The 13,182-nt window shown below is 45.5% G+C and overlaps 1 protein-coding gene across 1 annotated transcript in view; it reads left to right on the top strand.

Moving 5' to 3' along the window:
* Nucleotides 1-26: 26 nt before the first annotated feature.
* The window catches only part of VIPR1 (vasoactive intestinal peptide receptor 1), a 64,613-nt gene continuing 51,457 nt past the window's right edge, over nucleotides 27-13,182 (top strand). The window contains exon 1 of the mRNA XM_017746794.1: nucleotides 27-145. Within this exon, the coding sequence (XP_017602283.1) occupies nucleotides 79-145 (67 nt within the window). The 5' untranslated portion in view covers nucleotides 27-78. The remainder of the gene's footprint in view (nucleotides 146-13,182) is intronic.

The following is a 13,182-nucleotide window of genomic DNA, read 5'->3' as shown; positions in this document are numbered from 1 at the left end:
TCTGAGGGTGGCCTTTGCTCACTGTCTCCTTCTGTGCCCTCCCTGCAGGCATCCAGCACCCGGCCGGAGTGCAGCATCATGCAGGAGATCGAGGAGGAGCGCAGCCAGTGCTTGGCAGAGCTGACCTGGGACAACCAGACCTCAGGTATGGCAACGCTCAGTCCCTCCCTGCCCAGCAAACCCACAGCTCCCAGCCACATCTGCCTTGTCCTGGCCATTTCCCAGCCCTTTTGCTGCTAGCCACGGCCTACACCCGCGCTGCGTTTTTTAGAGGAATAGGTGCTTCCAGAGTACAGTTCAGTCAACCAAGAGTTCCAGCAGCTCTCCGGGGTTCCCTTGCAGCCTCCCAGCTGGGAAAGCCTAACTGAGGTGTCTCAGTGGGTTTAAACTCAGTTGTCCACCTCTCTGAAGTGGAATTTTTCCAATTTTTCCCTGGGAACTCAAAGCCTGAAGTTCTCCCAGGGCTTGGATCGCTCCAAGGGAAGTCATTGTGACCATCTCCTTTGACTGAACTGCCCTCCCTTCCCTATGCCAAAATTTCTCCTGTCCTGGTGGTGAAGCAGAGGGTGCTCCAAGGCTGTGAAGTGTCTCTGGAGCTGGGACAGGCAGCCGAGATCCTCTCCTTGTTCATGGAGTGCTCACCACACTGAGAAATCCCCCTGGAAGGAAGTGGCCTTAAGCCACTCCCTCCTTCAATGATCAGGAAAGGAATAAGATTTTGGTGCTGCCCCATCCCATCCCATCCCATCCCATCCCATCCCATCCCATCCCATCCCATCCCATCCCATCCCATCTCACCCTGTCCTGCAGCAGAGCTGCAAAACCCCAAGTAAAAGCATCCAGTTGGATCTCTCGCCCTCCAAATGCCTCTCTCCAGTTACCAGTCCCATCTCTGAAAGTAAAAGGTGTGTAGGGACCCCCATTAGACTGCCAGGACCCAAAAAGAAGGGACCATTTTGCTGGGGAAAGGGATGGGAAAATGCATATCCTGCTTGAGATTTGCACCCCTCCTCCCTAAAGAGGGAGAAGTGGAAGAGAAAAGTCTCCATTGGCAATATTGGAACAGAATCCTGGGACAAGCTGATCCCAGGAGGAGCTTCACTGGATGCCAGGAAGGCTTTTGGCCCCTGCTTTTATCTACTAAGGGATGGTTTTCCTTGATTTGGATGCTGTTTCAAGGGCCCCTGTACAGTTAAACGGAGACGTTTGAAGAAATGTTCTTCTGCAATCCAGCAAGGGGAGAACTCAGGGTTGATAAAAACATTCATCTGAAAGCCAGCTAAATGCTTCATTTTGTTTTCATGGATATTTAAAGAAATTCAATTAAATACAGTATATTACAAGGAGAAGAAGAAATAGTTGAAGTGAAAATAGTTTTCCTGCTTTTCCAAAATTATTTTTCTCATTGGGAAGTTTAATTGAGAACAGCTTTTTCTTCTAACAGCAGAATTAAACCAATGAAAGTATTTTTCCCAATTCTGAAATAAAGACACGCAGCCATGTTGCAAGTCATTAACACCCAAGCATTAGCAAGTATATAGAAATCCTTCAGAGGGTTTTTTCCCTGATGGAATGCTGAAATATTGGGCTGGGATAAATCTACATTTTCACCAGTCACTACTCACAAATTGGACTGATTCAGAAATTGTAGTTTTGAGCACAGGAAAATGGTTTTGTCCATGGAGACAGTAGTGGAACTGGAGTGATAGGACAAGGGGGAATGGCTTCAAACTGAAAGAGAGTGGTTTAGATTGGATATGGGGAAGAAATCCTTCCCTGTGAGGGTGGTGAGGCCCTGGCACAGGGTGCCCAGAGAAGCTGTGGCTGCCCCTGGATCCCTGGAAGTGTCCAAGGCCAGGCTGGATGGGGCTTGGAGCAACCTGGGATAGTGGAAGGTGTCCCTGCCCATGGCAGGAGTTGGAAGGAGATGATTTTAAGGTCCCTTCCTTTGTGGAAAGCAGTTGGCATCCATTTACCCCAAAACATCAGCAGGTTTTTAGGAGCTCAATACCTGATTTTATTATCCAGACACTCACTGCCCCTCCCCCGGAACCAACATAAAAACCCGAATCTCTGAGTCTCTTAAATGGGTGGCTGTGGGTGGATCAGTGTATGGAGAACTCTGTTTTGAAATTGGTGTGGACAGGTAATTTCCAAGTGCCTACACAGAGTGTGCTTCCCCTTTAGGGGAGTGTTCACAGCATGTGAGCACAAGGAGGTCAAAGAAGATGTTTTTCTGGAGTGGGGCTCCGTAATTCAATAAATAAAGCTGAGCTGTAAAATCAAACTTTGAACTTTGACGGTTGGGGGTGAGGGGGAAGTTTGTGGAGAAATCTCATGAAGGTGATGATATGAAGGTGATGACTGTTTCATCTGAGTGTTGCTGGAAAGAAAAAGCCTAGTAAAACTCTTAGGAAAAATGTAATCTTAACCCAGTTCCATCCCCCCAACAGGAGGGTGAAAAGAAATTGAGTCTCCTTGAGATCTGCAGTGTAAAACTTTGATTTATGGCCAGGTACTTGTGCTGCCTTCTGCACTTTCCACGCCTTTTCAGCAAAAAGAAAATCACTTGAGGTTTAACGAGTGATTCATTATCCTTTCTTATTAAATGAGTGGAAATAAACACAGTGTTTCGGTACATTCTGGAAAGAAAGCTTTTGTTTGGGAGCCATTATCAATTGTATTGATCATAGGGGCTTCATCACAGCTGTAATTTGATGTGTCAGACAGATTAGTCACTTGTTAAGAGCAGTTGGTGGTGCTGAGGTTGATCACTGGCTCGGGATAAGCCCGTAGATTTGCACTGATAAACAATGAAGTCCTTCTTAACCCTCTTTTGTCCTCAAACACCCCCCCTTCCTCACAGGGGCTGTACATGCATGAAATCCAAGTTTTCTTTTCAGATCTTCCATCCCTGGAAGTGTCCAAGGCCAGGGTGGGCACAGCATGGAGCAACCTGGGATAGTGGGAGGTGTCCTTGCCCATGGCAGGGGGTTTGAAGGAGAAGATCCATGTGAATCCCTCTATTCCCTGTTAGGAGTGTGATTCAGTACCTGTGGAGTTACGCATATTTGAGGAAATTTGACAGTGGGATTTGACAATTTTAAAGGTCTCTTCCAACCCTGGTGATTCTGTGATTCTACAGCCAAGGGGTCACTAAATATTGCCAACCTCTGATGAGGAGAAGTTCGTTTTCCAGCACAGGAAATACTGCAGAGGATGCAGTGAGGGAGAAACTCACAAGGAAAGCCGTTTAAGCTGGCAGTGTGTACAGAGGAGAACCAAACAGCTGTGAGAGCAAAGTCTGGGCTTTTCAGGGAGTTTATAACCATCAGAGGACACCCAACAGCCTCTCTGCAGGTCTGCAGGAAGGGGAATTTTATGGACTTCGTGGCAGAGCTTGCCCAGTTTCTGGAAGGGTGTGTGGGATGCAGGTGTGTTGCAGCACAGGGCTGGATTTCATGAGCAGGACTGGCCTTGCACTCCTCTGCCCTGGTGTTTTTTAACTCCATGCTGGAATAACTTGCAAAGACATTAAATGACACATGTGATTCAACACAGGAGTGGATTCTTTGCCATTAAAATCAAGGATAGGTAGGCTGAGACCAGTTTTACATGAGCAAATAGCCATGGCATGGGAATGACTTTTGGTGAGGGACTTTCACTTGGTTTTGGGTATCTCTGGTGTGTTCTGGCCAGGTGTAGGCATCTATTTCAGGATGTGATAAATCCCGTTCAGATTGTCTTACCTGATGTCAAAATACTTAAAAGTAGGGGAATCTTAGTGAGCAGCTCAGGTGTGTAGGAAAAACCACATTTCACAGATGATCTCTGTCCTGGTGTTCACTAGCCAGAGGGGACTTGGCCAGATGAGGTGAAATCATGGCGGGGGGGTTGGACAAGATGATCATTAAAGGTCCCTTTCAACCAGACTATTCCATGATTCTGTATTTCAGAAGTGAAGAATGCAATCCCAGCCCCACCAAAAATCAGGATTTAGCTCCAGATGCTTTTCCAGTCAGGACATCTGTATGCAACACAGTGGCTGCTCAGCTGATAATGCACTGAGCAGCAGTAGGGAAGCTCTCCCAAGGGTTGGGATATGGGGGTTTTGCTTCCCAGACTCACAGATGGAGGCAAATCCCTCTCTATGAAGTGTGGCTGAGCTCCTGAAGGCTGCAAGGCAGGAATCACCACTGCACTGCTTCCTGCTGTTCCTCTTGCGTCTTTTATGTAATTTTCCCAGAGCACAGAGGAGTATTTTTGGGTTTGTTTTCAGGAAAGCTTCTCTTCTCCATGGCTGTAATTTACAAACACTTCAGCTTAAACTGAAGCACAGAAATAAAATGATAATAAATTTAAAAAGTAGCCCTCTCTTTGTTTAAAAGGCAGGAAAATCAATCAGGTCTAGGTTGGCTGGCTCAGCTCATTATCTGTTTATACTATTATTGCTAATTAATTTGCTCTGCAATCAGATACTCTTTCAGAAGCAGGAGAGTCATTTAGGGATGGTAGCTGAATAAGGAGCTGTGACTCGTGTCTGGGTGGGGTGAGTCATGGAATGGTTTGGGTTGGAAGAGACCTTAAAGGTCATCTCATTCCAGTCCCTGCCATGGGCAGGGATACCTTCTACTATCCCAGGCTGCTTCAAGCCCTGTCCAACCTGTCCTGATACATCCAGTCCTTCAGCACTGCACTTTTTATTTGCTCTCTAGCCCTGTCTGTCTTGGAAGCAGAATAAAACCCAATTACAAAGTCTGAAAAGTGGAAAACATGGAAAAAAATAGTGCCATTCCCTCTCCCACTGCTTGTCCACATCTGCTTAACTTGCACATGCCTCACACTTGTTGTGGGCAATAGAGGTGAGTCTTACAACCTCATCATCACCGTGGAAAAAAATCCAGGTGGGAAATGGCTCATGCTGTTTAAACTCTGAATATTTTTCTGTTCCATAGGCTTAGAGTGGAGGCTGGCTTGAAAAGCCAAATTTGGAGCCTGGGGGGGTCTCTATCAGTCCCCCCTGAAGAAGTCAAAACAAGTTTGATGGGAGGAGAAGCAGTGAACATATGGAAATTAAAAATCAAGCTGGAAAAAAACATTGATGAAGTTTAAATTAGGAGCCTGTTTATTCATCACCATCTGTTTATAGTGCAGCAAGATAAGAAATAATTAATAGCTCCTTGCTTGGGAAAGTTCAAGTGAATTCTCACCTCCCAGTTGCATAAGCCCTGCTGGGGCAGACGAGGTGTCAGTGGGATCTGTGGGACAATCCTGTTATCAGCAGCTCTCCAGGTGCTGGAGCAGGCACCACATAGCTGATCCAGCTCAAGATCTTGTTTAAACACATCCAGGGATGGTGATTCCACCACCTCCCCAGGCAGACAATTCCAGTATTTCACCGCTCTTTCCACGAAAAGCTTTTTCCTGATACCCAACTTATATTTCCCCTGCTGCAGTTTAGGACTGTGTCCTCTTGTTCTGTCAGTTGCTGCCTGGAGAAAGAGACCAAGCCCACCTGACTACAACCACCCTTCAGGGAGCTGTAGAGAGTGATAAGGTCAAGAGAGTGCCCAAAGTAGGGCAGGGAAAAACTGTGGATGTGGCACCTGAGGATGTGGATCAGTGGGGAACGTGGTGGTGTTGGGTTGGTGGTTGGATTTGGTGACCTTAGGGGTCACCAAAGATTCTGTGATTCTGTTATTTCAGAGCGGTGTAGAACTCTCAGAGGTCTTCTACCATCTTCATCAACCTCTTAAAAAATCCTGGGGCATCAAGAATGGCATTAAATGACAACTCCTGTCCAGCTAAATCAAACCCTGAGGATCCAGAAAACACACTCAAAGAAACCTGGAGAACAGTTTAGCTCAGTCTAAAATATGTTTGATCTTGATGGTCTCTCTAAAGGCAAAAGGACCTGCTGGACTTTTTGCCATGTTCTCTTTTATTAATTTTTAATTTACTTTTTTCCTATTACTCTGACCCAGGTGATACAAAGAGCCCCTTAATTTCATTCTTGCTCTGAGCAGCAGCACTGGGGAACTCCCACATATGACATCAGTCCCTGCCATTCCTTGACAGGGTGGTCTCTCCTACAACAGCAGAAGGTTCAGCCATGGGACATTAGGACCTTAAACCCCAGACTCTCTTTTAGGATCAGTACCAAATTCAAGCTTCCTTTTATTTAACAGAAATTTTTCTCCCAGGTCTTTGGCAATGGCCACGATACACAGTAGGACAGGTACTTCCAAATGGTCTTCCTTCACCTTTCCCTCATCTCTCTGGGACTCTTGCCAAACACTTCCATGCTGCAGCTCTTACAGAGGTGGAACCCACTCGCTGGAAGTTCAAAATGAAGAAATCTGCCGTGGATTTCTCAGAGGAGAACCTTTGTGGACTCTGCCACAAAATCTGGCCCCTGAAAGAGGAAGAGGGAACAGTCTTGTCACAGTGGTAAACCCAACCTGAACCCTGAGAACCACCCCCAGGCTTTGGTGTTGGCTGCTTTGATCCAGCCTGAAGCTGATGCTGTTCTTCCAGACCAGGAGTCTCTTTCTGAGGACACAATAATCAGCAAAGTTTTCCCTAAAGATGGTTCTTTTCTGTCCATCCTTGCCCTGTGACCCACTGCCCACCTCTCCAGTGAGCACTGCTGATTCCCATTTGGGTTTCGGGGACACGGTTTAGCCAAGAACATGGTGATGCTGGGTTAACTCTTGGCCTCAATGGCCTTAAAATGTTTTTCCAACCTTACCAATTCCATGTTTCTAACAGTGGTCCCTCAGTTGCTTGTCTGAGCCCATCCAACCCCCTGAAGTGCAGACACCGACCAGCAACAGGATGAAATTCCAACACAGGCCCACACAGCACCTCAGCACTCCTCCCTGTGGAGCTGAGAGCTGATCTGTGCCTTGACCTCACCTCTCCGCAGACATTTAGACATTCCAACATCTGTTTTCTGCCTTAAAACACAACGGGGTGGAGGCTTTGCTTTGGTTTTGCCCGTTGCTGACTCGTCCTGGCTGGAAGCTCTCTAACAAGCAGCAGTGTTTGTTTGACTCAGGAACAGCTGTCCTGGGGCTTGTCGGGATTAGCAGCCACTTAGTGAACACAAATTTGTGTTGGAAAAGGCATTTTAGTTTGGAGAATGTGTCACACTTTTAAATGCCAGCAGGAGTTTTGGTTCCTTTTTTTTTAAACATGAGATAATAGATAAATGCACACAGCCTTAAATGTGCAAAGGTTACAGAAATAAGGGAAAAGTGACATTGATGCAGTCGAAAATAAATTCAAAGTATTTTGAAAGCTCTGGATAACATCTCAGATTAAATCCATCTATGCAAAGGTTTTGCTTCTGACAGCAGCTTGTGTTTGTCCCTCTCACATCCCGTGAGATTTCTGGTTAAAAAATCTCTCCTTCCTCATCTTTTCTTTTTGTTTTTCTGTTGTTATTGACTGTATCAGAGCACCCTCATGATGGTATCCACCCTTTTTACCTGGGATAAGTACTCTGGGGAATATTGCATACACTGTAAGTTATGTTGGGAAGAGCAGTCCTAGAGATCAAGCCACTATGAATTTCTTTCTGGAGATGCCAGTATGGGAAAAACCATCTAAGAAGGTACCTAAATAAAGTCTGATTCTCTGTAAATCCAGTTGTCTACATCTCCTGGAAGAGAGTTGATTTGAATGAGGAAACCCTGGAATAATCCTTTAAGCATGCTCAGTGTCAGAGCACTGGAGATCTTGTTTAGAGGCTGCTCAGGAGATAAGTCATGTTTTTGGCAACGGCCTTTGTAAATCTTTGTCTTAAATCTTGGATCTTTCAGTTCACATGTTCTGTAGTTAGGCAGAAGGGCTCAGCTCACTGGTTTGATTTATGAAAAGGGTGTTCTGGAGGGAAGAAAAAAGTCAAGCATTTGTTTAGTTTGTTGGTTAAAAAAGGCTGAAAGAGTACAAACTTTTGTTTTTAAAAAATTGTTTCCTAATAGATGTTGATGGTGGAAAATATTGTAGGATTTTCATGCTTAAAAATCATCCTCCAGCAGCAGACACTGGTGATTTTTTTTCACACTGATTAGAATGACTCAGTTTGGGGGTTTTAAGGTGAGATTTCCTTCATACATCTTTGAGTCGAATTCCTGCAAATATTTAGGAGGAAAGTTATTTTTTAATATATTCCCATTGAGTGCTTGAACAGCTTCTACTGGCAGCCACTGCAGAAGTGCAAACCAGGTTTTACAGTAACTAATGGTGCTCTTGTGATAGAATCATGGAGCTGTTAAGGTTGGAAAAGACCTTTAAGATCATCAAGTCCAGCTTGGACTGAGTGGGAAAAATGAAATCACAGTCTCTCTCTTGACACAGTTATTGAGGCAAAGTCCAAAACAAACTCTTTTCACTTATCCTGAATTTTGGGATCCTTTTGGCTTTCTGTGATGGCCCAGGTCCCTTCTCTGCTGAACTGGAGCTGCAAGTCCCTCAGTGAGCGATGAGCAAAGGAGCACCAGAGCACCAGCAGAGCTCATCAGTGGTGGGAAGGAAATGCCACCGTGTCAGGGGTCACATGCCCTGGCAGGATTGTGGCTTTCCTTCAGCTGGCTGGTTCCTCTGTCACATCCTGCCTGCAGTGCTGCAGTGAGAGCAGGCAGCACAACGGGCAAAAAATATCCAAATTCAGCACAAAGCTGTGGAAAGCTGAAAGGGGAGCTCTGAGGGGATGGGTTTGCTGCAGAGCAGGCTGTCAGTGGTGATACAAATGGAGATGGAGATGGAGCTGGAGGAGGAGAGATGCCCAAGGGATGCTGGAGTGTGAGTGGCACTGAGGACAGGAGGGCACAGCAGTGACTCTTTCAGGGAAGAGAGGGAGGATGCATTTAGTGAAACCTCAGAGCCAAGCTAACCCCAGCCAAATCCAATCTGTTGTGGAAAAACAGGCACAAAATTAATTTCTGTGCATAAAGCAATGATAGGGAATACAAATCATAAAGTCACCCCAAGACAAACCCCTATTCTGCAAGCCCAGGGCACGATGGGGTAGAATTAAACCCACCAAAGATACAAGGGAGAAATGATAGGGAGCTGTTTCCATCCTGGGAGCTACTAAATAGGCTGGGACACTTCAGCTTGAAAAAGAGATGCCCAAGAAGGGACATTAAAGAGGATTTTATGGTTTTTCTCACCAGGAAAAGGGATATTGTGGTTAGACTGCGAATATTTCTTCTTTGTAAAAGAACTGAGCAATTCCTAGTGAAATCAGCAATGAGCAGGTTCAAAGTGAGTTCAGAAAGGGATATAATTTTTCTGTCAGTGGGCACTTAAACCGTGCAATGCCTTGGCGCAGGAGGTTGTGAGTTCTAAAAATTTTCCCTGGGTTCAGAAGCAAAATCAAATTGCATTTAAGAGATTTATGGGAGAAAAAGAATCTACCTATGGAACTTTTTATTATTTCATACAACTTTTAAATAGAAAATTGTCCCTCGTTTGGGAGGTCTCTGCTCACCAGAGTCTGTGCTGGCAGTAGTGACCCAAGGCTGAAGATGGGTATTCCTCCACTGTGATTAAATCCAAGCTGCCTGGGTGGAACTGAGTTATGGAGAGTTGCAGGCACCAACTTTTGGAGCCTGTTTCCTTCAGTCAGGCTGGAGATCAGTGCTCAGCTGGGACAGGGAGATTGATGCAGTGATAATTGGCTGTAATGAGATGGTTGTAACAAGACCAAGCCGGGCAAGCCACGGGTGAGCACCAAGGTTGGGCTCCTCAGGGGGACAATAAATGTCACCCCATGGCTGTTTACAGTCCTGACTCCTGGGAGCTTGCAAACTGCCTGCTGATATGGAATGGGAGAGAAAATGAGATTTTATTGCAGCACACCAGGCTGTGATGGTGCCCTGGGATAGCTCAGCCCGGCTTAACTAAGCTGCGCCTTTGCCTCGCTGTTATCCCTGTGGGTACTGAGAGCTCCCGAGACCCCCCAGGCATCAAATGGGCATCTCTGCATCTGAACAGGGATTCCAAGAGCAAAATGTGTGGGAATGTCATTCAGAAGAGACCTGGAGTCACCCCATGCCTGAGGGAGAATTTGGTGTGAGGGTTTGGTGGGTGGTGTGCGGTCAAAGGTTGGACTTGATGTTCTTGGAGATCTTTTCCAACCTTAATAATTCCATGATTCAGTGAAAGACTGATGTGCTGAAAGGGTTTTTTTTCCTGAAGTGGGAGTTCACCTGTGTTCAGAGAGTGCCTGACACCAGCCTGCTGCCATTCATTTCTTTCCTCAGCCAAACTGAGTCCCATCTCAGGGCTGTGCCAAAGCCCTGGAATTCATGTTTATTCATGAGATAAAGTTATTCTCTGCTGCTTCCTAGATAAGCTTTGACCGTGATTTGCTGTAAGTGTAGATATGACTCCAATAAATGGGTTTTTACACTCCAGTCTGCCAGTTCTGCAAACCACTGTGCCTCGTGAGAATTGACCTGTTTTCTGTTTATTAACCTTTTAAAGGGAGAGGAAATGAGGGCCTGAGCTCTGGTGAACTTTTAGCAGAGACAGTGGGAAAGGTGAACCTCCTGCAGCTGTGCTGGGGCCTCCTAACTCCCTGCAGCCAGCACTGTGTCACTGGTCTTCAGCTTCTTCTGAGCCAGAACCTCTTAGAGGAGGGCTCTAAGTGAGGCTGATGCAGCCCTTGGCTTGTTTGTGTGGCATTTGACTTGCAAAGAGGAAGGCTGAGCTGCTGGATATCGGGATCTGAGCTCCAGCTTCTTTAGAAGCATGAAGGATTTCTCCCTGCAGCCCTCTGGAAGAAGATATTCAGCTCCAGAGAGCACTTCATGGTCTGGCAAGGAAGGGCAGGGCAAAGCTGAGTGTGTGGAAGTCACAGTTAAAACAATTAAAATGGAAAAAAAAACCTTCTCTTTTTTAAAAAAGAATTCTATTTATTTATTTATTATTTATAATGATCAGAGTTTAAAGAGCGTATCTGGATACCCAGAGACGTGGTAAGTGCTGCTGACTAGGAAAGGCCTCACACTTACTTTTATACAGCTTCTCCAGATTCACCTGTGATCCTTGCCAAGGCAAAGCACCGCCCCTGGCAGTGTGCATCCCGTGGCGTTTTGGTGACAAGCACACGAGCAGAGCAGTTCTTTTGATGGAAACGAAGAGTAGGTGTATTTTTGACTCGTTTGCTGCACTGGGTGAGGGTTGATAGATACCTTTGCATCCTTCCTGCAGAGACTGAGGGCAAGGTAGAAGACAACATTTATAATTAATTAATGGAGAAGCACTTATCAATTCCCAAACATGACGTGATCAGGCCAAAATTGTCATCTTTGCTATATCCAAGTGACACCACAGGGAAGAGACCGATTTCCTTCTTCCAAGGCACATTGCAGCTGTTCCTGCCCTCAAATAGTGTTTTGCCTACCAGCCCCCTGATCCCAGCAGTTTTCCAGGGTAAAGTCTATCAGCTTGGGAGAAAAAAAAAGCATTTTCTGGAAGGTTCCCTGATAAAGATTGTCTGTGTGCTGGGTCAGATGAAAGGGCACAGATTTTTACCTGATGTTGTGATGGGATGACTGCAGCGTTGGACTGTGCATGTGCAGCATCCTGCAGGTATCAATCTTCAGTTGTTCCAATTCTTTAAACTCCAGTTATTCTCTCCACTAAAATTATTCATTTTCCTGAACTGTAGATAATTAGCACAAGAAAGACACAGACCTGTTAGAGGAGCTGTGGCTGCCCCATCCCTGGAATTGTCCAAGGCCAGGTTGGACACGGCTTGGAGCAACCTGGGATAGTGGCAGGGAGATGGAATGAGAGGATCTTTAGGGACCATTCCAACCCAAACCATTCCAAGATTCTCTGATCCTGTGGTGACAGGCACTACCATCCAGAGTTCTGCTTTCCATTGCCTTCTTTTTTTATTGCAGAAATATTTTCAGCATGTCTGGGGCAGCAATGAGGAAGATTGTTGTCATAAGAACTAATGGGCAAGTACAAGGTGTGTTTACAGAGGCAATAATTTGTAAAAATACACTTTATGTGTCTTGCAAAGCCAGTTTCACTTTCTTTTAATCGGAAAAAAAAGCTTTTACTTTCAAAAGTGAACACCTAAAAGCTTTCTATATGCATCACAGCTGGTGCTGAAAAGTATCAACAAAGATACAGATCACCAAAACTCTCCGAGTGCATAATTCAGGGCATTTAAAAAGCCATCTGCTGCTATCACCTTGTATTTTAGTTTCCATTATAACCTATCCTGAGGTAGTGGGTGCACTCTAAATTATTGCAGTCAGTGGAGGAAATGATTGTAGGACGTGAAAAATCCCACCATGGAATCATTTTCCATGGAATCTTTAATATCCTGATACTTTTGGAGCTGCTGGCTGTTTGCTGGGAGATAAGTAAGAGGCTGTGGGAACTGAGCTGGGCACCTGATATAAGGACCCTGAAACCTGAATGTTAATGAACTCTGCAGGAGAGATGCACGAAGGAGATACCATCAGTTATTCCATTTTGCAGGCTCCGATAAACTCAGCTCAGGACTTCATTTGAGTTTGTTCATGAAAGGAGAGGGGGGGAAAAGCCTGTACAATCACTTTGAAAGCGAGCTAAGGGTTCTTTCTCAGCTTCAAAGCCTTTCTGCGTGCTCTCTATTGATCTGAGACAGCTCTGCCTCGCTCTGCACGGGCTGGTGATGGCACCAGCCCTCTCCTTAGCTCAAGTAGTAAAAGATGATTTAAAGGAGGAATTTCAGAGCAGGGTGTGATTACCAACAAGTGCAGCCTGACAGGGGTTTCACAGCTCCCTTTGCTGGCACGTGAGAAATATTTCCTCCACATTTCCTCACCACTCTGTTCTTCACATCCCAGTCTCTCTCGTGTGGGGCTGTTGACCTTAACAGCGTGTGAGTCACATTTGGGGGAGCGTTGCCATCTAATGGGGTGTGAAAAATAACGGAGAGCACAGGTGCTGGGAAAAGGGAGCTCAGCTGACAACCCATCCATCTCACCCAGGCAGCAACTGAAATGCCTGTCTGTTGGAAATATAAAGCAGTGGGGGAAAGGTTGTCAAAATTCTTCTCAGAACTCTAAAATTGTAACACATCGATGTAGAAATGTGTTTGATTTTTTTTTTTTTTTTTTTTTTTTTTTTTTTTTTATTTTTTTCTCCCCCCTCTCTTTTCGT

This window comes from Corvus brachyrhynchos, unplaced genomic scaffold, assembly GCF_000691975.1.
Source record: "Corvus brachyrhynchos isolate BGI_N302 unplaced genomic scaffold, ASM69197v1 scaffold18, whole genome shotgun sequence".
Lineage (NCBI taxonomy): Eukaryota > Metazoa > Chordata > Aves > Passeriformes > Corvidae > Corvus > Corvus brachyrhynchos.
Note: the sequence above shows the minus strand (reverse complement) of the source record. Positions and strands in the feature narration are given on the sequence as shown.